Raw genomic sequence first — 27,523 nt, forward strand, 5'->3', positions numbered from 1 at the left:
CTTTTTCGCCGTTTTTGTCCTCTCCTTGATGAAAGTGATGGTTGAGTGAAAGATGCTTGAACGTTATCAATACTTTCTGATTGAAAAACACCGTTATTGATGGGTTCAGTCAATGGAAGTAAAACGTCAAAGTAACCTTTATTAAAATTCCCAGTAAACCTTAATCTTTTAATTCCATTTGTTGCTTCTCCAAACGCAACTATTAGATGACCATGTTGGTACACTTGAAACTCATATGTAAATAATTCTGCCGCCGCTTTGATTTCACAAAGAGTTCCATACGTGTTGGGCCTCGACATGTCATCAAAGTACGGATGTTTATTACTATAAGGTTCTCCATTTAACTGATTGGTAAAGCATTGGAATCTCTGCCAGTTTTTAAACACGTAAAGCACAATTTTACTTCTTATTTGATCACTAAAGGACACTGTGTTATACAATAAAAACGATAATGAAGAAAAAAGACACGCGCCGTCGCCGGGAATTTCAATAATTTCGAAAGAAATGCTCGATTCCATTAGTGTGCAGTAAAAATTTGTATGGGTAAAAGAAATTGTGAAAAGTAAATTATGATATGTAACCGGTAAGTATAAAATATTAATAGAATAATTAATTTAAACTAAATTATGATCATTATCCAAATAATATCAATCAATCAATAATAACCTATTAAATATGATGAAGAGATTGTGAAAAGTAAATAATGTAATACAATTAGTAAGAATTGAATGATAACAGAATAATTAATTTAAAATAAAGTATTATAATAAACAAAATAATATCAATCAATGAATTAATAATCGATTAAATACCGAAAGAAAATTCATGCAACTGGAAAATTTTAAATGATTATAACAGAATAATTCATTCAAATTAAAATATCATCATAAATAAAATAATATTAATCAAATCAAATAATAACTTACTAAATATTAAAAAAACCTTTCAAGAAATGACCTTTGATCAATGAGTTCCCAGTGAACACATGACTTCAATATGACGTCATTTATAAGTCATAGGAATGTCACAATATTTTACGTAAATATGACGTAAAATTGACCTGTCTTGTAATCCAATTATGATGTAAAAATATATGATATATTTTTGACATCATACTGATGTAAGTTTATTACTTCTCTATGATGTAACGGAAATGAGTTAGATATTACGTACAACTGACATAATATATAAACTACAATATTACGTAACATTAATGCCATCATTGTATGTCATAACGACGTAAGTTTAACATCATGCGTTTACATCAGTGACAAGTCACGGCTGTACGTAATCTTGACGTAAGTTTAACATCATGCGTTTACATCAGTGACAAGTCACGGCTGTACATAATCTTGACGTAAGTTTAACATCATGCGTTTACATCAGTGACAAGTCACGGTTGTACGTAATCTTGACGTAAGATTAATATCATGTGTTTACATCAGTGACAAGTCACGGTCTTACGTAATACCGATACCATCTGTGAGTCATTATTTAACATCAATAATTTGTCACAATTGTACATAATACTGACGTAATTTGAAAGTCATTTTCTAAATCAGTGACAAACGATTATTTTCCATAATATTGATAAAATTTGGGGGATGTATTTTTTTAATATTGTCGATTGATCAAAATTTATCAAATATAAAACTTCTTCAATAAGATGTCTAATTTACAATTAATCGCTAAATATTAGTGAAAATTGGTTTAAAATTTAGTAAGAATCAGAAAGAGGTAAACAGCTGATTTAAGCTGGTACCTTGCAAATTTAAGTCCGCTCTTAATAACAAAAATTTATAATTTATAATATTAATGAATATATCTAACATATTAGCAAATAACATACAAAATATTTTTCATTTACGTTTTTAAGAAAAAAACATACAAATTAAATACATGTGGGATATAAACTTTTTATATCTTTGATTGTATGTTTCCATACACTGCAGAAAAAAAATCTTGACTCAAAGGTAAATTTCTTTGGACTAAGAATATATTAGAGATGACTGAAAATTTCGTGAATGAAGTCAAAATATCTTGACACTAAAACACTTCTTGCTCCAATATAACTTCAGCCTCCGTCAAAATTTTCTTGGTGCAAGAAATACTTTTCGTTGCATATGTTTCTCACTTATATTTTTCCATGAATTTAGGTACTTTTATCCATTGTAAAAATATTTTCGACTTCATTCAGTATAAATGATTTGGTGTGAAACTGATAACAAAATACCGAGTTCAATTTATGTGGCATGAACTCTAAATTTTTAAACCGTCAAGCGAGTAAACATATAATTTCTTATGATTTCGCGTCAAGAAATTAAATGTCAGTCATTTAAATATTGCACTATTACTTGAAAAATAATTTTCTGACATTAGTGCTGCTACTTATGAAACATTGTATTTGAAATAATTCAAACAGTTCCATGATTGTTATTGACGAGACTAATAGTATTTTACACAGTAAAAAATTTTGCGTCATTGCGTCAAAAACTTTAGTGTTATAGATTTTTGTGGTAAATATTTAGCTTTTGTAAGTGTAGATTAAATATTTAGTAAAATTAAAAATTTTTTACTGTGTACATCAAGTTTCATAATGTTGTTAGTATGTTAAATTAAAAAATTCAAATTTCGAAAAAATTGAAATTAAAAAGAAATATAGATTAAAAAAAAATGGTATACTTAAAAGAGTTGAAATTAAAAAAAATCTAAATTTTGTAAATTGAAATTTTGAAGAAGAAAAATCCAAATGAAAAATACTAAATTTTCGGAAAAAATTAAATAAAAAAAAAATTCGAGTCTTGAGAAATCAATAAGTATTAAAAAATATTCAAATGACACGGATACATCGTTTACTCTGAAAAAATTTCACTCTGTGAAAGTTCTCTGTGTCCGCAGAGAGTCTAAAGTTCTCTGCGTCCGCTTTTAGACGAAAATTTTTGAAAGTGTAAGATTCAATCAATTCTTATGAAAATTTATAAATTGCCTATTCATTACCACAAGTTTCACTAGAGAGCCTTTTATAAGAGTTTTTACAAAGTTTTATAGAACTTTATAAAATTTCATGAGTTTAATGAAATTTTATAAAATTGTATAAATTATTAGACTTGAATTTTATACAATTCCAGCTCTTAAAATACATTTAATCTCAGAAAAAATTATGAAATAAGCATTTTTCGTCATGTAAGGCTTATCACATAAGTTATTTACTTCGTAACATGAACCGTTACTTGGACAAGTGAGCAGCGTTCCAGACTTCGATACGTGAGGACCCAAGTTCGAGCCCAGCATATTTCAGGATTTTTTCATCAAGTATCAACATATAACTAGTGTTTCAAACTTTGTAATAAGTCCACAACACTATAATTAATTTCAAAATTGCCATCTTTTTATTTTTGAGAAATTTTTTTTTTAATATTTTTTCTGAGCTACAATTCTTACATCACTTACATCACTTTTACGTCATAATGACATCATTATCATGATATAGACATCACAGGTATGTCATATTGACGTCATAAATGTCATTGAGACATAATACTGACGTCATGACTACGTCATATTTTTACGTCAGAATCTTACGTCAAGAAGTGTGAAATAATGAGTCATATATGACTCATTCGTGACTTGTATCTTACGTAAATCCTGACATAGCCCAATGTCATTTTGACGTCACATTGACGTAAACGTGTTTACTGGGTTTAGTATTATCTAATTATTATATTCAAATAAAAATTGGATGAACGCTATATCAACTAATAAATTTTTTTTTATTTATTTATGATAATAAATTAATTTCTGGAAAATCCCAAGCAGCAATGAAAATATTTAAATATTCAAGAAAATATTAATTAATGAAAAACTTATCATTCGATGATCATTTCACATGATGTATCGATAGTCCAGATGTTGATTAAAGTCACTAAATTATTCGTGATGATAATTTCACTGAACAATTTTAATCAATTTTAGTAAATGATCATTTCACATGATAATATTAATTAATTTCACTTTAACTATCAATTAAATCACTTTTAGAAAATAATTCGTTTGACAGCTATCTGTTTTCTCTTTAAAACTTTGACACATTAAAAAAATATTAATGAAGTTAAATAATTCATTTGTTTTGGAGATAACTTCAAGGCTATTTCAAAAATAAATAAATAAAATAGAAATATAAATAAAAAACATAAATATATATCAAAAATAAATATTAAATCAACAAAATCAATAAAAATAAATATTTAATCTATAAATCATTACACAACGATAAAATTATAAAAATAATGAATCTTGATAATTTAAATTTAGAAACATTAATTATACATGGAGACATGGCTTTTACGAATGATAATTGGTCGCACGAACTCAAGAAGCAGATAATTGGTAAGTCAAAATTAAAATGTATACACTTCTCAGATAATTTTTAATTAAAAATTTGAATAAGAAAAAGTTCTTAGTTAAATTAAAAAGAAATTGCTTTAAAAATCAAAAATTGAAAATTATATTAAATAATTTTTTGTTTTATCACAGACTACGTTGAAGAAGTCAATGGAACATACATTGTTGGTTGTACAACCGTTGTAAAGGTTTTCTTGAGAGATGAGCGGACTCATGAAGCTATGTCATTCAAAGAATCTCGTAGCGAATCAATTGGCGCAGCTTATGATGAAGCACGAAATGTAATTATTTACAATATTATTTACATGTATTTTTTACATTATTATTTACAGTATTATTTATAATTCATTTTAATAACTTAATCTTTTTTTTTTTTATTTTATGACAGAAATCTTTCCATCGAGCCTTGTATGACGCCTTTACGTTTTTTTGGGAATTTATGAAGATAATGGAGAAGCTGAGTAATGAAAAGGTGCAAAGAATGGTCAAGCAGCAACAGTTAAAAGCCGAATGGAATAATAAAAATATTGTAAAAAATTAATTAGTCATATTATTTTAAAGTCAAAATTAAAATTTACCTTTTTATTGAAAAAAACACTAACGTATAAATTTATAAGTATTTATTCTTGGTTGTTTAACAGGACGAAATAAAAAATCGTTTCAAGTTTTGATCTATTGCAGCTATTAATTAAATATTTTGACTTTTTTTTTATTTTTATTTTACACCATGCATTTTTTCTAAGGGCATTATTCCCGAACTCTATTCCAGCCTAGTTTCAGAGTTCTAAAAGCTATAGATTGGAATACACATTTTTTTTTTAATTTTTAACGCCCTCGCACAACCCTCTTGGAGTTGAATATCATAAAATTAATTCTTGATAAACTCAAACATGCCAAAAAAAATATTTTGGCCAAGTTTTAAAGTTCTTAAAGCAATAGATTGGAAGATACAAATTTTTAATATTTTTAACGCCCCCGCACAACCCCCTTAGGGTTTAATATCATAAAATTAGTTCTTAGTAAATTCAAACATGCCAAAAAGAATATCCTGACTAAGTTTAATACCTATAAGAGCTGTATTTTTCAAATGTGAATTTTTTTCAATTAACACCCCCGCAACCCCTCTTGGGGGTGGAATTTCGTAAAATCCGTTCTTAGCTGACCTCTACTCGGTGAAAAGAATATTCCTACCAAATTTCAAGTCTTTAGCTCTAATGGTTCCAGAGATATCGTGATGAGTGACTATATAGGTGGAAATCTCTTATATATATATAGAAGAAGATAGAAGATAGATAAAGATAATATAAAAATTGATTTTATAATATATTTCGATAGTCCTAATTTATTTATTGTAACGAATGGTACACATGCATTATGACTCAATTTTTATTTAATTAAATAATATTAATCTTTATGATAAAAATAAGAATTCCAAGAAAGACTATAAAAACGATACTTTACGATAATAGATATTGTCGCCATCCCTTATGACAAAATGAAATTAAACAGAATAATCTAATAACCCGAGAAGGTCACTCGAAATACTTTTCGAGGAAAAATGAGGTAATCATACCAAGGAGGTATCAATACGTCAATGCTTATTGAACAAGGACAAGCAACCCCCGAAAATATATAAACCCCAAAAAAATGGCAAATGTGGCCAGTCGGCAGTCAGTACGTGCAGAGCACGTTACTCTGCTGGTCTTAGGCTCCGATAATTTGGCAGTCTAAAGACAAGTAGTATCATTTCTACTTACTGACCAACCCTCTCATAGTTTATTTTGAAGTTTAGTCTTCTTCTAATATCGGTCAGTCTGTGGTCAATTCGTCTTGAGCACGTTACTCTACAGGTCTAAGTCTCGATAATTTGGTATTCTCTTAAAGACAAATAATATCAATATTATTTACTGACCAAATACACTTTAACTTTTTCATAAAGCTAAATTTCTACTAGTGCGGTAACCCGTTCACCCAGATCCTAGTGGGCCTAGTTGAATTAGTTATCAATACGCATTGTAATCTTGTAAATTGATACCTCTTGGTGAAAAATCCCAACCATATATTTATAACGACAATAAAAGATATATTGTATAACTTCAGTGTATCCAAGATTATATTATCTAATTGAAGTTGACTCTTCAATCTAATAGTAAGTAAATCTCAATATATTAATTATCTCAACGAATATCACTCTTATTCATTCCAACCTCTCCAATTCTCAAAGTAATCATAAGAAAACGAGGTGTTCACGAGTGCCTGTAATTCACCAAACCCACCCATCCTTTTTTTAACACTTATCCGAGACCCCCTATTGCCACGCGGATCATACATCGGATTCCTTCCCGGTACAAGCCGCTCGGTATTGGGCAAGGTAAATCAATAAAATAACTCGCATCAAGGGGAATATTACGTGGTTAATAAAGATTCTCCTAATTTAAGAATTAGGAACCTCCCAGCTTGATTATAGTAACTATCCATGAACAATTTATTGATTTAAGTAAGGCATAATTAACGTCACATCCTTCCGTTCGTGAGATTATTTAACGGAATCTCATTATCACATCACATTTATTTAAATAATAAAATAAGTAATGATTTTCATATTAGGCCGGAGCAGAGCAGACCAAAACATCCTATAGGAAATGTAACAAATTTTTTATTTCAAAATTATTTAAACGTAATGATAAAAATAATTTTGCACATTTTGTGATGACCAAAAAAATTCTTTTCGTGAAAGAAAAAATTTTTATCACATCTCTGAGTATGCAAGTCTGATCAGATCTACCCGGAAAAAATGATCAGACCTGACCATGCCTGTTCATGTATGTTCAGGCCTGAAATTAGACCTTTTCATGTCTGTTCATGTATGATCAGGCCTGAAATTAGATATGGTCATGCGTCCATGCTTGTTCATGTCTGATGTTAAATACGCTCAGGCCTGATCATACCTGTTCATTAGGGTGGGCCGAAAATCCGCTTTTTTAGAATTTCGTTTAGTAATAGCAAAAATATTGTTTATTAAGTTATAAAATAATTTTGTGTGAAAGGAAAAAATTTTTGGTCAACATATCAGGCTCGCCGACTGCAGTCAAAGATAAAAATGCTCAAAAAATTTTTTCGTCATCTTATTTTGATCGGAAATTTTATGCTCCCTAGTGGTTACGGTGCCACCGATAAAACTCGTCCGAAACTCAGCGTAACGATGGAGTATAGTCGGCGTATATGGGGAGTAAACTCAGAGTATTGTGTGCAGTTGTGACACATGAAGACGATAGTGGTTAATTGGTGTTTAATTGAGATCGTTACGGAATTTGGTTGGAATTTCGCTGGTGTTCTCATGAAGTTTTCCCCGAGTTTTATCAGTGTTTTTTCGGATTTTCTGTCGAGTTTAGTCGGCGTCTGCACCGAGTTTTTGTGGAGCTTTCCAAGAGTATTTTCCGAGTTTCATCGGAGTTTTCTCCGGATGGATAATGAATGAAAAACAGAAAAAAATAATTCGGACAGACCGGGACTCGAACCCGGACCGTATTTCATTACAAGTCAAGGGCTCAACTGATCAAACTATTTGAGGCATTGTCCGTATTTACTATTCAGTCACCTAATAAGACCCACCAAGTAATAAATAACACTGTCTATCTTACGTAAACCGATTAAAATTTTAAATCACTGTATGTCTTGAAGAAGTCGATTTTTGAGAATAATTTGTTTCACTGAATGATGAATTAGAAGATAAGTCTGAAGATACCAAATTTTGGTTTAAATCTGAGATACTACGAGGTAAACGTTCTGTATATTCATCATTTGGCTCTGGGATGTTCAAAAATTGTTGAGAGATTTTTCGTAAGCGTATAGTTCTCTGATCTGCGAGAAATTCATGTTGAGTGACAGGTACATTTTTTTCTTCTGGACAATTGCAGATACTGAATTCAATACATTTACGAGAGCTTACATCGAATAGTTTTTTTGAATCAGTCCTGTAACCATTAATTTTATGCTGCCCAGATGACGAAGAATTGCGATTATTACTCACTATTTTTTTAGCGTTCAAATATGTTTCATGTTGAGCAATTATTAATTGGATAATTCGTTTCGTTGAAACTGTTGGGATAGAAATCATAGAGAATAACTTCTCTACGTCTGTAGCTACAATACTTGCAATTTCAAAAGTGATGGCTCAAATTGATTCTCGTTTTTTCTTCCTTGTCTTAGGTAATTACAATACCTCACAATATCTTCCTTGCTTGGAAGATGATCCTTGGGTAATTTCTCTGGCTCTCCAAATATAGAACACGTTGACATTTTGAAAAAGTGCTTTGTACTACTGTTAATAAAATCAGTATGGAAAAACAATATTAGAAATTTGCAGCCGATGTTCAAATTGATAATTAAGAAATTCCATAGAGTATACTTACAAAATAACAAGAAAATAATAATAATAATTTGATGACAGTTATTTTCTTAACGTATGTCCCAATTTAAGTAAACTATTGAACTGAACACAAAATGTAAGGAAACTTTTTTTTAAGGTTATGTATTGTAATGAAAAGTATTTGAAGATAAAAAGGAAATTTATAGGACAATACAGAACGCCATCTGTTGGCAATCGCTAAGACAAACGGATTGCTCTCTTTGCAGAAGTCTACTCTAGCACTAGTAGTGGATGTACCGTGAACGAAACTTTGAAAAATGTTACACTAATTTCTATCGGAAATTTGTAATTATTATAAAAAATATTAAAGGCACGTGATTCAATATAAGAACTTTTTTTGTAGAAAATTTAATTTTGTAGACAATAAATTGATTTATTAATCATCTTATACTAAGATATAATTCATTTACTGTCGAAAATGCCACTTTTTGAACGAAAATTGGAATAATTTTAATAATTATCACTCGTAAAAAATTTTACAAAGAAACATTTTGATAGAAAATTAAATTTCCTGTTGAATGGAGAACTTATAAATAGATTTCAAACTAACAAGATTATTTTAATGGCGAAAATCTACTATTTTGATACTAAAATTGGGATTATCTCTGAATCTATGGGTGCTACGTAATTTTGTGTAAGGAACTTTTTTATAGAGCATAAAATTTCCGATCAAATAAATTTAATGAAAAAATTTTTTGAGCATTTTTATCTTTGACTGCAATCGGCGAGCCTGAGATGTTGACCAAACATTTTTTCTTTTCACACAAAATTTTTTTATAACTTATTAAACAATATTTTTGCTATTACTAAACGAAATTCTAAAAAAGCGGATTTTCGGCCCACCCTCCTGTCCATGCCTGTTCATGTCTATTCATCCCTGTTCATATCTGAAGCGTTAAAAACGCTCAGGCCTATCCATGCCTGTTCATATCTGTTCATGCTAAGGACCAAATATGCTAAGAAAAAATTTTTGAATACGTTCAACGTATGTACATTTATTTCGATTAATAAATTTGTAAATTATCAAAAAACGGTATATTTTATTATTCAATAAATAAGTGTATTTTACTTATCATTAAAAACCTACCGTAGGGTAAATTTAATTAACTTTCTTAGGCATGAACAGGCCTGAAAGTATTTAATGCTTCAAACATAAACAGGCATGAACAGGCCTGAGCGTATTTTCCGCTTCAGACATGGACAGGTATGGACAGGCCTGATCAGACATGAACAGGTCTGTTCAGGCATGAACAGACCTGAGCGTATTTGACGCTTCAGACATGAGCAGGCATGAGCAGGCATGATTATGTCTAACTTCAGGCCTGATCATACATGAACAGTAGGGTGTCCGTTATTTCCCAAGTTGATTTTTTTTTCGCTGCCGCCCCCTGGATTTTTAGTTCTTGACCTAAAAAAAAAAATCTTACATAAATAAGCTCTTAATTACCAAATTAAACCATGCCCGAATCGAGTTACATTTCCCATTTAAATAACATGGGAATTTGGAACTTTTTGGAATTAATTTTTTTCCTTAAAAAAAAATGCCACTACGACTATGATCGATGCATATTCTGATGGAAAATTTAATGCTTTACAAAAAAGTTATCTTATAATTTTTCGATAAAATCAATCCTTTAAAAGTTATTTGTAGTTTAAGTTGTGTATAAAGTTATTATCATAGTTTTTCAGTCTTGCTATGAAGTTTCATGTGTTATAGGCATTTATTTCATCTATAAATGTTCCAAAAATTTTATTAAAAAGTGAAGGACTTTTATAATAATTTGTGGAAAATAGGAAGAATGGTTATTCTAGTAAAAATATAACACTCGTGATTATATATTCATCTATATGTAGTTGCAGCTCTATTATGTCTTGTACACAGAACTTCTAGATGTACGTGTGATCGGTACAGAGCTATAGTCAAGAGTGAGTATGTCTAAGCGTAAGAGACTACTCCAGAGGTCTAGCAATTACTTTAAACGTCTAATAGATGGTGCCTCATGTATGAGCAAAGTAAACTATTTCTGACACTCCCTCCCTTTGCACATATATCTTTTAAATATAATATGAAGATTGTAGTCCGTCTGGCCAGGATTTTTCGATAATTTACTATTTTTTCCGAAGATCGGTGTTTTTACTAATTAAAGAGTTCTATATTTCAAAGCCATTATCCCTGATCCTAATTGATGTTAGACTAATTTTAAATTTTTACATTAAATTTTTATTTATCAAATTCTTTAAATTTTAATTTTTACTTATTATTTATTTTCACCACATTATTGTCGGTATGAGCACTCATACCGTCCTTGGGTGAATATATCATTCAGTTACCTATTAAGACCCACTGAGTAATTCTTGTATATTGACAATTTTTAATGATGTATTTTAGATGTTTTTAAATACGTAGACTCTAATCTCCTACTTGATTGTATCAAGATTGTAGTCCGTCTGGCCAGGATTTTTCGATAATTTACTATTTTTTCCGAAGAATTACTCAGTGGGTCTTAATAGGTAACTGAATCATAGTTACGGACAGTGTCTCGGATAGCTTAAGGGTAGAGCAGTTGGCGCGACACCAAAAGATCCAGGTTCGATTCCTGGTCTGAGCATTTCCGAGTTATTATTTTTTCGGTGGCCGAAAAAAGTCTCACTGAGTAAAGAATATTACATCTTTGATTAATCTTAAATTAAAATAAAGATTTTTAATTTTTATATATATTAACCCAAGGACGGTATGAGTGCTCATACCGACAATAATGTGGTGAAAATAAATAATAAGTAAAAATTAAAATTTAAAAAATTTAATAAATAAAAATTTAATGTAAAAATTTAAAATTAGTCTAACATCAATTTGGATCGGGGATAATTGTGTTACGTCCCAAACGATGAACGTAAATTATTAATATTTATTTTGGTCCTGGTATTTTTCAACCATTAGACCGGGAACCCAGAAATATTGTGAAAGGATATTGGTATTTTCTTTTTAAATAAATTAACTCACTGCAAATTTAAGAGTTATACAATATATTGAAATTAATTAAAAGTTACAAAAGATAAATGTTTACAAAATTCTATTGTTTCAGGTTTATATTAATAATCAAAGTTTTACACATGTGAAACTACAATAAGTTTAAACACATACCTTTATTGTTGCGTCGACACACGTGGGTTTTCGGTCAATTAATATTTTTATCATTTAACGCGGTTAATTATTTATTTAATTTTATGTGAAGATAAGTAGGAAGATGTTAAAATATTATTACGATTTTACTTTAAAATAACAAATGAAAACTTATTCATTAACACTGAGTTTAATTTAAAATAAACTATTCAGCTGCGTGAGAGTAGCCACGGTCATTAGCTAATTGGGCGATCCGCACAGTTCAGGGTCAGGATGATGAGAGGGAGAGTTCATACGAAGTTCTCTTGGGACTCGAATTTTTGGGCGTTTCCAAATTACTAATTGGGGGAAAACAGTATCCAATTACCTGTCTATTTCCCTTAGTTTCTACCCTCTCTTCCGATTTTTCCAAGATGTTCGCTTGAACTCCCTTCCTTGGGCTCAGAGGGCATGATGTGTCTCTCTTTCTCTCTCTCTCTCTCTCCGTAAGTACATAAACACGCTTAATTTTTCGCTCTGTCTTTGGAATATTTTTCTGCTGTAAATTGCCCCCGGGCATTTTTTGTTTCAGAAATATTGCAAGCAACAAATTGCAATCTGCAGATTGACATATAAATTTTCCTTATTTGTTCGTTGTGGATTGCAAAATAATTAAATATAAATTGCTCATCATTGAAGAGGTTAAGTTGACAGTGGTTTTAGTGTGCAGTGGGCTGTTAGCCAAATTAGCGTCAGTTGATGTCAACTCTCACTTGAGGTTTACCAGGTTCGATAGATATCATCCATTCGATTACTGCTCTGTTGATAAATTGTTATCAAATTGACTCTCGGCATCAAATTACTATAGTTCAAGAACTTATAAAAGATCTACAGTGTGTTCTGAGCATCAAATTGTTACGGCCTGAGAATTTACAAAGTACCAACAGTGTGTGTATTGAGAAGTAATTTTACTTCCAATCTTCTGGTTACGCCATTGGTGCCTGACACATGTGTTAAATGCAAGAGACCTGTTAAATCATCTGTTATTTGTAACACTTGTCAACAGCATTTTCATCCTGGTTGTGCACGAGATTATGTAAAAAACAGGCCGCTCACTGATTGTTGCAGAAAACAATTTAACTATCTCCTGGGAAATTTAGATGCAAAAACGAGACTTGCTTCGATAAAATCTACTAGCTCTAACACCTCCTCAGTTTCTAGTTTCAAGTCTGCCAGCTCTTCACCTCTTGATCATACATTTAAAGCTCGTGGATCTACCTCACTTGTTCGCTTATCCACAGCTCGTGTATCAACCTCATTAAAATCACCCGTCACACCAAATACACCGATATCTCTTGGTCCAGACTCAGTGTTTCATTCATCTATTCCATCACCAGAAATGTTGCAGCTACCTTCAGACTGGTTTGAAAAGTCACTTGATGATAAGATGACAACTATGATGGAACAGTTCCTATCATCGAACATGTCAGTGAATAAGAAACTTGAAGATCTTAGTACGCAAATTACTGATCTCAAAAATTCACAAGCTGCTACTGTGGCTGACCTTTCGGAAGTTAAGATTAGTGTAAAAACAAATGCTGAGTCAATTTTGGAGTTGAACTCGGAAATTAAAAAATTAAAAGAAGATTATAAATCTAATATGAATACAATGCATAATAATCTAGCAGATCTGAACAAGATAGTCAATCTTGAAAACAGAGAAACTTCGTCTACTTCATCTCTATCAGGAAGTACAACTGAGTTGGTAATTGCAGGTATTCCCAATTCGGTGGCTGATAATTTATCGCCTTCTGAAATTCAGTCTGCTGATTTAAATGCCCTAGAGTTGCCGCATCTGATCAGTGACGTTTTGAGCGTTCGCGAATTTCAAAATAAAAGTAGACCGAGACAAGATAAGGTTAATCATTCTTATCTTGTTGATTTGAAGTCTTCTCGAGTGCGTGATTTCATTATAAGTTCGAAACGCAAGTCAAAAAATCTTTTAGCTAAAATTGTGTTTCCGGACTATGTTGATCAAAACTTCAAAGGTGCTATATACGTCAATGAATTTTTACTGCCTGAGATATATAAACTGCTTTTACAAACTAAAGAAAAGGCTAAATTAAAAAAGTTCAAGTATGTTTGGGTGACAAGCGGACAGATTTTTGTGAAGAGAGATAACGGCTCTGAAATTCTTAAAATAAATTGTGTTTCTGATCTTGCTAAACTTGATTAACGTTTGATTTAACTTATCCAAGATAAGTAGAAACTTATCTTGGAACTATCACATTACTCAAACAATCAGTAAAGTGAATTCAGCTCTGCATTGTCTCAAAGTTAGAAAAAACATCTTCTCAACTCCTATCAGAAAATTATTAGTATCTGCAACCATCCTTCCGCTCATTGATTATTGTACTGTTGCATTGATAGATTCATCATTTGACAGCAATTTAAAACTTCAGCGTGCAATGAACTGCTCAATAAAATTTATCTTTGATCTCAAGAAAGATGAGCATATTACACTTTATTGACGAAAGCTGGGATGGCTATCGGTGAAGTATCGACGAATGTATTACATGAGTTGTTACTTTTACAAGCTACTTCAAGTTGGGAAACCCAATTACTTATGAGACCTGTTCACAGAAGACATTGATACCAGACGCTCCAATAGGTTAGCAGCTAAAAAACATTCTTTTTTCAAATTACCTCATTTTGCTACTACCTATATGGAGCATTCATTCATTTATGGTAACTGTGATACGCCTGTGGGAAGAACTACCTGAGGAAATTGTAAATTCGAGTAGCATTGAAGTCTTCAAAAATAAAGTTTTTGACTATTTGCTAAATTTAGACAGTTGATAAATTGAACAATTGATAGATTAAATTTGTTGATTATAGTACTTTTTATACTAATTAAAGGATTTAAATTGAGACAATAGTCGAATCAGTTTAAAAAAGTTTAAAATGTTTAAAAGTTTTTGAAAGAAAGTAAATTTAAAATATTATTTTTGCAATATTATTCTAAAATTTAGGTTAAGAATTATGTACTTACATTTACATTTAATATTATTAACTTCTAAGATGAAAATATTTTGTATTTAAATTGCCATTTGGCCTGTGCCTTGGCATAAATAAATTTATCAATCAATCAATCAATCTCTTACTTATAGGCTAATATATAACTATGTATTGGTGTACGTGTAGGCACATTTACATGCACACAAATACATAGTTTTTATTTAACTAAGTCTTATATTTTATTAATAACTATTACTAATAATATTCATTTCTTATAATTATTTATTCTTTCATAATTATTTACGTAATTGTTGTTGATTTTTCTTTTTTTTTATATTATTAAATTTTTAAATAATTATTTAAATATTTTCTATTGTTTTAGTTGTTAATTCCCCTTTTTTAGTAATTATTTAAATACTTCCTATTTATATTAATGTTGGTTATTAAATTTGTTGTTAACTTTTATTATTAAATTTTTAGTTCTTTAAAATTATTTTATCTTAAAAGTTTTAAATTTATTTTCTATTAGATTTAATCCTATTTAAACGTTTAAAAATTTCTAAAGTTCTTTTCTAAAATGCTGTCAATACAGAGGGCAATAAAACTCCCATTTACTTGTGTACTTAGGATTTTAATCTTCAAAGAACTTAAGTCTGCCTAATGACGGGAAATTTTTCGGCGAGACCGGACGAGACACTTAATGCGTTTCTCATTATCAGTGTCTGCTGTAAATTTTATTTCTTTTAAAAATATATTTTAAAAGAATAAAATTATATTATTCAGACAAATAAAATAATGTTAAAATAAGACCACGACGTAACAATGGCTTTGAAATATAGAACTCTTTAATTAGTAAAAACACCGATCTTCGGAAAAAATAGTAAAATATAATGAATAACATATAATTTCAAAATTACATCTAAAATCGATTAACGATCATGATCACATCTAATATTAAATATTAATAAAAAAAAAAAAAAATAAAGTATTTATCAGAAGTTCCAATTAAGAACATGGTCCCTGAACTCCTTTGTTTTTCTCCGCTGCGCACTCTGCTAAGACTGAATATTTATTTCTGTAAAATATCAATCAGTTACATGATTTAACTTATTATTTTAAATCTTCTATATAACATCTATATTTAACTTCTAAACTCAACATCCATATTTAACATCTAAATTCAACATCTATGTTTAACATCTAAATTCAACATCTATATCATCTAAAATTTTATCATCTAAATATTCATCATTTTATTTCTGAGTTTGAGATGTGATGTAGAGGGTAAAGGTTTAGTCATAATATCCGCAATATTTTCTTTAGTGGATATCCATTTGACTTTTATTTTGCCCGCTAAGACACATGATTTAACAAAATCACCATGAGTTTCAGCCATTTGAGATTTCTTGCCTGTTCTTTCTCTTTCAGCCAGGTTGGATTTGATAAGCTCAACGTCATCATCAAAATCTTTCAATTTGTGACCTCCCTCCATTTGAGTACAGTCACAGGCTGATTTATTATCACATCTAATAGTGACTGGATACATAGTTTTACCTATTATATCTCTTGTCGCTTTATCGAAGGAAATTATTTCCTTACAAGATTCGCTCATGGCAAGATATTCTGCGTGACAAGTTGATGTAGCAGGAGAGGACTTTTTGTGGCTTCTCCAAGCTACTGTATCACCGTACACTTGGATGATGTAGCCACTTGTCGAAGTCGAATTTTCACGATCTCTGAAGCTAGTGTCAGTCATAGCTTCCATAATTTCGGTTTTACCTCTATAGTACAAACCCAAATCAGTTGTTCCTCTAAGATATCTGAAAATTCTTTTGACTTCAGTCCAATCTCCTTTGGTTGGATTATTCTGTCTTCTAGGCAATAAATTTACAGCATATGCTATATCTGGTCTGGTTGCACCAGCAAGATACAACAGACTCCCTATAGCCTCTCTATAAGGTGCATTAGTTGGAACATTGGAATCATCTAATTTTCCTATGTTTTTATTGTTTCTGTTTTTGACTTGTCTAGTTATCATGGGTGTGTCTTGAGCATTACATTCTTTCAGATCAAAACGTTCTAAGATCTTTTCAGTGTACTCAGGCTGTGTAATAGACATTTCACGTTTACTTCTATCACGGTGAATTTTCATTCCAAGAAAATTCTTCGGTTCTCCCAAAATTTTCATTTCGAAAACATAACTGAAATGATTTATAATTTCATCTAATTTTTCAGGTACATTGCTAGCTGCAATCATATCATCTACATATAATATTACAATAGCAATTTTTCCATCTTTTCTCCAGGTAAACAAGCATGACTCATTTAGATCATTCTCCAAACCTAGCTTCAGTGCTTCTTCAGTGAACTCTTTGTTCCATCTCTTAGAACTGATCCTCAATCCATAAAGAGATTTTTCAAGCTTCCAGACCATCTTTCCTCTGATTTCATCACTGCAACCATATCCTTCTGGAATCTCCATAAAAAAGGCTTTTTCTAGAGTCTCATACAGAAAGGCAGTTTTTACATCCATTTGTCTTGCGTCTAAATCAAGTTTATCTATGATTGCTAGTGCTAATCGGATTACTGGAAGTCTTGAGACTGGATCATAAGTTTCTTTCAACTCATACTCGTTTACATCTAGAAAACCTCTTACAACCACTCTAGCTTTATAGATGGTTTCTCCAGTTTTGCCAATTTTGGTTTTAAAAATCCATCTAGAGTTCACTACATTAACATCTACAGGTCTTTTTACTAGTTTGTAGACTTTATTATCATCTATTGATTTTAATCCTTCTTTAACTGCTTTTAGCCAATCAACATAGTCTTCCCGCAGTAAACACTCTTTGTAATTACTGGGATCCTTGTTGATAGAAGAAAGCATAGCATGTATAAAATCTTCTTCATCTACAATCGTGAACTTTTTTATTGTTTTGGCATAAACGAAGTTATCATCTATCTTGGGTTATGGTTTTCTTTTTGAAGCTCTCAACTTCTTAAATTTGGTATCAGTTGATACATTTTCATCTAATTTACGCTAGGGATGGAAAAAGCGCGCAAAAAATCGATTTTTGACTTTGGAATCGACTTCATGTTTTTCGATTCTTGAAGTCGATTAATCATCTCTGATAGTCGACTTTTGTGACTTGAGTCGACTTTTTATAAATTTAGTAATTCTTGCATAAATTGTTAGATATATTTCTATTTTATTAAATTATGATCGTACAAACATACTTTTTGAGTTTTTAACATGTTATAGAAAATATTTTATGATCAAATTGCATACAGTTTGACATTGAATAATAAAATTGCATTTTTAACTAAAAAAATAAAATCAAATAATTAAGAAAACCACATTTCTTCATCGATCGATCGTAAGAATATAAACTCATTTAAATGCTGAGGTCATAACCGACTTCTCAACTGGATTGCAATTAGACCTGCATGTGAAAATAACCGTTCGCAGGGTACAGAAGTTGCAACTATTGGCAAGTACTTTTTAGCTACACTCCATAGATAAGGAAAAATCTATATCACATAGATCGCACTTAATTTTACTTTCGTTGTTAATTTTTAAAAGTCTGTAAGAAAGTCGAAAAAAAATCATCGAGTAAAAGTCGATTCAAGAGAGGCTCAACTCGATTCTGAAAAGTCGATTATTTTCAGATAAAAGTCGATTTTTGACTAAAGTCAGAGTCGACTTTCCTATCCCTAATTTACGCTTTTTAGATTTATCTGAATTAACTAGTTTATCTTTGGAGTTTTTTTATTACAGGAATATTTGCATCAGAAAATTCAGAATCTATTTTCCCATCAATTGAATTATCGTCTACTTCTACATATTTTTGTTTTTTAATTGTTGGAGAATCTTCAACTTCTAAATCTTTTATTTTGTAAATATCCTTATAAACTAGTTTTTCATTAAATCTGACATATCTTGAATTTAAGAATTTTCCAGAGGTCGGCTCCCACAATACATAACCAGTACGTGAGTAACCTACCAGTATGGATCTTATTGCTCTTTCAGAAAGTTTATTTTCTGATATTGGAAGTTTAATATAAGCTAAACATCCAAACCTTCTAATTTTATTCATATGTGTGCTAATCTTTGCATTGAATTTATTTAATGGTGATACAAAACTATTGGTTTTGTGAGGTGTTCAATTGTACATATTAACAGCTGTTTTAGCTGCCAATATCCACATCGATTTAGGCAGGCCAGAGTCAAACAATAACGCTCTAATTTTCTGTTGTATTGTTTTATTAAATCTCCCGGCTGTACCATTTAACTCTGGAGTATACGGTGGTGCATAATCTGATTCTATTTTTTCTTTATGCATAACATCTACAAAATCACCTCCCGTAAACTCCCTAGCATTATCAGTTCTGATATAGCACACTTTTTCATTTTTACCTAATAAATTTCTAGTTGTATTTATGAAGCTTTCTAAACAATTAGCAGCTTCATTTTTATTTTTAATAAAATAAATTTTTGCAAATCTAAAAAAATCATCTAAAAACACAATAATGTATTTGTAAGCACCTGGGAACAAATTTACTTTAAATTGTCCCATAGTGTCCACATGAATTATGTGTAACGGTCTATCTGCTATTAATCTAGATTCTTCAAAAGGTAATTTTTCCATCTTAGCTATAATACAGGTTTCACAATCTACAATATTTTCTTTAAAATTTACATTACACAACGACTGCTCAGATTTTTTAAGTTCTTTTAGATAATTCATCTTGGATGACCTAGTCTTATGTGCCATAACATACCTTGATCTATTTTTATTATTTTCAATTGTTGTATATTATTTTCAGCACTTTTAATATTATTAAATTCTTCTACAGCATCAGCTGAATTAAAATCTAAAACTCTCCTTCCCAAGCTCAGATGATGTTGATTTTTGAGAGAAAACATCTAAATCTCTCTCCATCTTTTGCAAATTTAAATCAACAGGTACCGTTTGAGATTGTTCGGAAAATTCATTTGGAGAAATAATTTCAACAGTACAAGAGTACGTTGTGTAATCTGGCCTATTAACCTCCTCAGCATATTTCACCTCGACGGTAACAAGCCAGTTAGGTTTAACATACTTTCCTGTTAAACATGTTTCACCTGTTTCTTTATCGAATATTTCTAATTTTTATCATCTAAAAATATTTCTAATCTAGCATCTACAAATCGTCTAAGAGAAATTAAATTATTTGCGATATTTTCTGCAGATAATACGTTCGTTAATTTTATTTTGATAAGATTTGATTTTAAGTAAAGGTCACCGACTCCATCTATTACTATGTCAGCTGACTTATTTTTATTTGCACTTTCAATTACCTCGCCTGTGCAATATTTAAAATTACTCAAAATCAAACTTTTGTTAATTATATGCTCAGTTGCGCCTGAGTCCGCAATAAACGTAATATTATCTACATTATTTATATATTCAAAATTCATACCTGCTTGTCGTGCTTGTGGCTTCTTTTTATCTCCTTCCTTTGGTGGAGTTGCTTGCTTTTTGAACGTCTTCTGCTTGGATTTGGTGTATTCTCTGGATTTACCACCAAAACCTCCTTTAAAGAACGTACCTCTTCTAAAGGCACCTCTACCTCTACCTCTACCTCTACCTCTACCACGACCACGTCTGTAGTCAGACCTTCCTGAATTTTGACTGTCTTCATTTTTTGGACAAGAATTTGTATTGTGATCAGTGATCACTTTACAAATATAACAGTACCATTCACTAGTTGTTGCTAAAGTACACTGTTTGACGTAGTGACCCGTCTTATTGCATCTATAATAGTTGTCATGGTGTGATTTAAGCCGTTTTGCTTGGTTTGCACACGCGTCTTGCTCTTGAGAAGTTTCTGACTTCTTCTCAGCTTCCAGCTGCAGCGAATGAGACCTCAACTCAACCAGAGTCATTGATCTGCCTTTAAATTGACGATGCAATAAATCCGCAGTTCGGGCTTCTGGCATTACTTTACTGACAGCTTGGTATTAAGCTGACCGTTTCTCTCCATCTGTCAGAGGTACTGCGTTATCACAGCTCTCGTATTCAACGATGGTGTTGTCGAATTTATTCTAGAAATCATCAATACTCTCCTTTGGTTTCAGTCTCATGCCGTACAGCTTCGTTCTAACAGAAGTGTGAGTGACATTCTTTTCGACCCTCTTAGCTTCTTTTAAACTTGTGATTACCATAATAGGGTCTGTTATAGTGAGAACCCTCTTATAGTATTTATCATCTAAATGGATAGTAATGATTTCTCTTACTGCTTGCTTTCTTTTTGTAATTGTTTGTACATCTAAGTTATCAAGACTAATGACCGTTGGGTCAATAACATCTAACAGATCTTTTGATGATAATTCAGATTTAAGTTTATCTATCCAAATGTTAATGTCACTATCTGAATTAAGAGTATACTTACTTAGTACCTGATAGTTTTGAGATTTTTTGTTTGATTCTAATGTACTTTTTAGAGCAGTAATCGAAGCATTAAGAGCTTTAGTTACTTTTATGTTAATATCTTACGGGCTGGATTGATCATCTATTTCAGCACCCGTATGAGTTGAACTTTCGTCTAGGAAAGTGGTCGAGTTAAGTAAATTATCTCGAGTACCTTGCATTCGAAGCCGTTCTGCAGCCAATAAATTTTCAGATGTCTTCTGAATATGACTCATCAAGGTTTTCATTGCCTCAAAACCTTTGTTTGGAAGCTCGATGTTTTCGCGCTGTTTACACAGGAACTGTAGTAGTTCTTGTTGTACAGTCTGTTCAGTGGTAGGGGTACTACCACTGCTGCAACTCGATTGAGTTAATGTGAAAATCGGTGGATTTTCAATGGTGCTTGACAGAGTTGTTGGTGTACTCGTCTGAAAAGCAGTAATTGACTGAGTTGCTGGTGTACTCATCTGACTTGCAGTAATTTCTGACTGCGTCGTAACTGAAGGAGTAGTTGTCGACATTGCTGGGCTTTCAGATATTCCAGGCCCTTTATAAATAAAATAATTTTATTTTTAGTTTGGATTTTATTTTACGATTAATTAAATAAACGTAACTGCTAATCATCTATGAAACTTCTAAACATATATAGAACTTCTAAAGTATCATCTATTAATAACTTTCAAAAAGTTTGGATCTACTTCTAAAATAAATTTGAAAACAAAATTACCTGTTCTTAAATTTTTGTCTGACGTGTCAGATGGAGTATCTACAGTCTCTTTATTATCAAGCATTTGTTTATCGTTCTGCTCATTCATTGTTCCTTTGTTCATATCTTCTAGATATCAGTAAACTTCTAATTATGAACAATCTGAAACATACCAAACTTATCAGAGACTGACATTTCACCTTTATTCACAACTGCACTGCAAGTTGTAAATAAAAAAATTAGGAAAACGGTTGACCCTAAAGGCCATCCCTGCAACTTCCCGCTAATTCCGTTAATACCTGGCCGCTTTCTTGAGCTCTTCGAGCTCAAAAGTCTAATCTCTGTGTTCTTTTGAGCTCTCCGAGCTCAAAAATATATCTTTTCTATGTTTTTGAGCTCTTTGAGCTCAAAAGTCTGATAGAAGTTTTATCGAACACTATTTTTTGAATTTTCAAACCGCAACAACTTTTGAATGAATGAACCGATTTTTACGTGGTTGGCGGCATTCTACGCAATTTTTAAAGCCTCATGAAGAATTTCTAATTTTTAATTAGTCAAACTAGAAATTTCGGAGTAACTCCGAAAAAACACTTTTTTCGGTTTTCTTTCGTTCACGGTATCTCTCGAACAAATCAACCGATTTTGACCGGATTGGCGGCGATCGACGTAGTTTTTCAAGGTTGAGAGCTAATTAGTTTTTGGAATCGATCGGTAGAGCCGTTTAAAAGTTATCTCTACAAAACCACTTCTAAAAAAAATTTTTTTCCTATTTTTTTTGTAGATTTCTCCAAATTTCTCAAAATCTATCGGTCCGAATCGGTTCAAATTAACAGGAAATTTGAGTCTGACGAAGCCCTTTCGAATGGCACCAACCGCGATCGAATCGGTCAAGCCGTTCAAAAGTTATGAGAGGTTTACATACATACACACACACACACACACACACACACACACACACACACACACACACACACACACACACACACATACACTTGGAGCAGAAGAGATACTGCTACCGGGCGCGTCTCCCCGAGCGGATGGGAGAACGCTCGCTGTCCTTGGATGACACTTAATCTCTTAGTTGATGAGGTACAGCGGGTAGGAGCCAAGCAAAATAACCAAACAAAATAAGCTCCCGTGGACAAAACTCCCCTTTAATGGGTTGGTCACACTAACTGACCTAGCAAGACGATTGGTTCCTGCTGTAACTCACTGGGAGTGTCCGGAACCTGTATCGTAGTTTCCGACGATGCAGGCCACGGCTGATGTGAGCTTGCTCTGCCGAGGTGAAAGTTGCAGCAGTGGATCAGGAGCCAGCCACTTCGGGCCTTGATCAGGAAGTACGCAGTGAGTGTTAGAGATCGGAATCTTCACCGCTCCGAGCGAGTCTAGTCCGTCCGTGTATTCCGGGACTGGCTAAGTGTCGGCTAGGCCTCAGGGAACTGGGGTAGGAGTACTATCTCCGAGGGTACACCCGTTCCTAGTTATGGCAACCCGCTCCACTCCGTACGATGCGCTGGTAAATCAAAAAAGTATGAGTACGTTACAGGAAACAAACATGAATAGAAACGGGCTTCATGCTCAACAAGTAGCGATTGAAGCAAGCGCTGACATGAAGAGAACGCAAGCGTTGGAGCGCCTTGAGAAGCTGACCATTGAGCTGCAAGAGTTTGTCCAAACTAAGGTCAATATCCACAAGGAGATAAAGACCAAGACAACCGGTGTAGTCAATGCTCTTGGAAGATTCAAGAAACTGGACGAAGAATGGCGCTCATCATTACACCGCACCCCTTGTGCTACATCGGAGAGAAACAGTCAAGTGGTTGTTGAAGAAGCGATGGACACTGGAGCCGAAGGTGACGGAGAATCAGTCGCTGAAGAAGAAAGTGAAACTATCACAACGGCAGAGACTGAATCCTTTGACCAAGACGGCCGCATCCTGAGGAAGTTGAAAAAAAAAAATCGTTCTCCCGAAGGCGAAGCTTTTCATACTCCCAAGAAGCTGAAAGACGTTGGACCTGGTCATCCCATCAAGAAGCAGGAAGTGGTTAAGGATCTTCCACAAAACTCTTGTGAACAGAACAAGAAGCCAGGCTGGGAAAAGGTGCAGTCCAGAAAGGACAAGAAGAAGGAGCGCAAGAAACTGCTCCCAGAAAAACCTCTGGTGCCTCCACCGAAGCCGAACCAGAAGCCAAGAAGAACAGCAACGAGACCGGAGGCACTTATTATCCGTCCAGCGAACAAAGATAAGTATTCTGAAATACTTACACGGATCAAGGCGGACGTTCGCCCAGATCAGGTCCGCAACACAGTCGAGAAGATACGCAGGACCGCGACAGGGAACATTCTCATCACGCTGTCGAAAGGCAGTAGTGATAGAGGTAAAGACCTGCAGAAGACTATCGCGGGAATACTTAAGGAGGACGCAAATGTCATTAGTACAGGACCTGAAGAAGACCTGGAAATTCGCGATATTGATGATACTACAACTAAAGATGACATTCTAACAGCTTTACAAGAGGCAGCTGGAAACGATTGTGGTATAACAGCAGAGGCCATTAAAATTCGTAAGGTCTTACGTAGCAGAACACAAATTGCGTCGGTGACTCTGGCAGCAACGGTAGCGCAGAAAATGGTAGGAGAACACGGTAAGATTAGGATCGGCTGGACCAATTGTCGTATTAGAACAGTACTAAGACCAGTCCGATGTTATAAATGCTGGCATTTTGGACACCGTGCGGTTCAGTGCACAAGTAAAGTCGACCGCTCCAAACTTTGCATTAAATGTGGAGAAGAGGGACACAAAATCGCCGAATGTAATAAGCCTGCTAAATGCGCACTGTGTGCGGATCAATCCGGTACAGAGAATAACGCCCATCATGCCGGCACAAGCAGATGCCCAGTATACCAAGAGGCACTCAAGAAGATAACTGATAAACGAAAATGAGAATACTGCAGCTAAACATCAATCACTGTGAAGCGGCACATGATTTGCTCATGCAGACAGTACGTGAACAGAAGCTTGACCTTGTGCTTATATCGGAACCGTATAAACACCTCGGCGGCCAACCATGGGAAACTGACTGCACCAAAAAAGCTGTCATATGGTCCTGTCGCAAGCTCCCCTTCCAGAGTGTCGTTAACAATGGCAGCGCCGGCTTTGTAGCAGCATCGGTAGATGGCATCCGCTTTTACAGCTGCTACGCACCACCTAGCCTCACTATTGTTGAATTCATGGACTTTCTGGATCGACTGACGGAGGACGCGAAGCAGTACTACCCAGTGGCAATAGCTGGAGACTTCAACGCCTGGGCAGTGGAATGGGGCAGCAAACACACCAACGCTCGAGGTAAAGAACTACTGGAAGCTTTTTCTACGTTAGATGTAGTATTGTTAAACAGCGGCGATGCGCCGACGTACACTAAAGGAGACGCAAGTTCTATTGTGGATCTTACTTTTGTCAGCAGCAGCCTCATCAGAGGAAACTACGACTGGAAGGTGATGAAGATCTACACGGCCAGCGATCACAATGCGATTCTCTGGAAAGTATCAAAGGACCAGAATCCTAGAAGACCGGCTAAGAAACTTGACATCATTGGGTGGAAGGTGAAATCCTTTGACCCAGGTGCTCTAGTAGCTGCCCTAAATAGTGAACCGCTTACTACTGGATCTGCAGAAGAAATGACCAATGACTTGATGAAGAGAGTGACCCAGGCTTGCGACATCTGCATGCCCCGTAAACGGGGCATGAACCAAAGACCTTCGGTGCACTGGTGGAACGAACACATCAGCTTCCTACGGAAAGAGTGTCTCAAGAAAATAAGAATATCTCAGCGTGGTTATCGGCGGCCTGACTCAGCGGAACTAGTCGCAGAATACAAGAAAGCTCGTCGACATTTAAACAAAGCCATCAAGGATAGCAAGAAGAACTGCTGGAAAGAGCTAATCAACGAGGTGGACAAAGACTTGTGGGGTAGACCTTACAAGGTAGTCATGGCACACCTGAAATATCAGCCAATGCCGTCTCCTACGTGTCCTCAACTCTTACAGAAGATCGTGACTGCGCTGTTTCCACGACAGCGCGTTTTCAACTATCTGTTGACACAGGACGAACTGAATGATATTCCACCTGTCACGAAAGAAGAACTGATGGAAGCTTGTAACCGCGTCGGGAATAATAAAGCACCGGGATTGGACGGAATCCCTAATATTGCCTTGAAAACATCTATTAAAGCAGCGCCAGCGTTATTCCTCGACGTCTACAACATCTGCTTGAAGGAAGGGATTTTTCCTCAGAAGTGGAAACAACAACGGCTGGTACTACTTCCTAAAGGGAAAAAGCCACCGGAAGAACCGTCATCTTATCGTCCACTCTGCATGCTGGATACAGCCGGTAAGATACTAGAACGTATAATCCACCAAAGGATAGAAGCAGTTGTCGATCCACTCTTGGCAGACAATCAGTACGGATTTCGGAAAGGACGATCAACCCTGGACGCGATCAACCTGGTTGTCGGTATAGCCAAAGACGCAATCGCCGGTACCAGATGGAAGGGGGGAACGAAGAAATATTGCCTAGTGGCAACTTTAGACATAAAAAATGCCTTCAACTCCGCCAACTGGGATTGCATCATGCAAGCCCTTCAAGAGATGAACGTACCAGGATCCCTACGAAGGATAGTCGCTACCTACTTCACAGATAGAGTCCTGAGATATGACACGAAGAATGGTCCAAAGGAGTATGATGTTACTGGAGGTGTACCGCAGGGTTCTGTTCTCGGTCCACTTCTCTGGAATGTCATATACAACGGATTGCTGAGACTGAAACTACCAAGAAACGTCAAACTGGTAGCGTACGCGGACGACGTAGCCGTAGTAATAGTCGCCAAGCATCTTGATGAGATAAAACATATGTTCGCTATCACCTTTGAGCGAATTAACCAGTGGATGGACACAGTAAATTTACAACTGGCTAAACAGAAGACCGAGGCTGTACTTATCACTAGCAGAAAAGTGGTGGAAATGATCAATCTAAACGTCGGAGACCAAGAAATCACATCCCAACCATTCATTCGATATCTGGGAGTGATGCTCGATGCCCGACTTAACTTTAAACAACAAGTTGAACACGTGACCACCAAAGCATCAGCAGTAGTAGCCGACCTAGTACGATTGATACCCAACATCGGTGGCCCGAAGCAGACAAGGAGGTCATTGCTATCATCAGTAGTTACATCGGTCCTCACATATAGTATATCCATTTGGGCCGACGCACTTGAGATCCAAGAATCATGGAGGAAAGCATGTCCAGTTTACCGACTGAGCGCGCTAAGAGTAGCCAGCGCCTTTCGAACAATATCAGAGGAAGCAGTGTATGTCATTTCCGGAATTTTGCCGCTCAGAGTCCTAGCTGAGGAAAG

At 33.9% G+C, this 27,523-nt stretch overlaps 2 protein-coding genes across 3 annotated transcripts in view; both read left to right on the forward strand.

Annotated features, from left to right (window-relative positions):
• LOC123267761 overlaps positions 1–27,523 on the forward strand; it is a gene marked incomplete in the record, with an annotated part of 391,343 nt that overhangs the window by 218,784 nt on the left and 145,036 nt on the right.
• LOC123267779 (DNA repair and recombination protein RAD52-like) lies at positions 371–4,973 on the forward strand. Of its 2 annotated transcripts, XM_044732622.1 has the most exons (4): positions 371–583; positions 4,312–4,386; positions 4,534–4,682; positions 4,790–4,973. In XM_044732622.1, exons 2-4 carry the CDS (start codon positions 4,335–4,337, stop codon positions 4,940–4,942), a joined length of 354 nt encoding a protein of 117 aa, XP_044588557.1. In that variant the 5' UTR covers positions 371–583; positions 4,312–4,334; the 3' UTR covers positions 4,943–4,973. The 2 variants fall into 2 exon arrangements, with proteins under 2 accessions (XP_044588557.1, XP_044588558.1); XM_044732623.1 differs by lacking the exon at positions 371–583 and having other exon boundaries at positions 4,289–4,386.

The sequence above is a fragment of the Cotesia glomerata genome, linkage group LG6 (assembly GCF_020080835.1).
Source record: "Cotesia glomerata isolate CgM1 linkage group LG6, MPM_Cglom_v2.3, whole genome shotgun sequence".
Classification (NCBI taxonomy): domain Eukaryota; kingdom Metazoa; phylum Arthropoda; class Insecta; order Hymenoptera; family Braconidae; genus Cotesia; species Cotesia glomerata.

What these genes read in the sequence shown, in the direction of transcription:
- LOC123267779 (XM_044732622.1), top strand. Translation starts at nt 4,335, where the DNA reads ATGGCTTTTACGAATGATAATTGGTCGCACGAACTCAAGAAGCAGATA. An exon ending in ACTCAAGAAGCAGATAATTG is followed by an intron (nt 4,387 to 4,533) that starts GTAAGTCAAAAT and finishes GTTTTATCACAG; the next exon opens with ACTACGTTGAAGAAGTCAAT. An exon ending in CTTATGATGAAGCACGAAAT is followed by an intron (nt 4,683 to 4,789) that starts GTAATTATTTAC and finishes ATTTTATGACAG; the next exon opens with AAATCTTTCCATCGAGCCTT.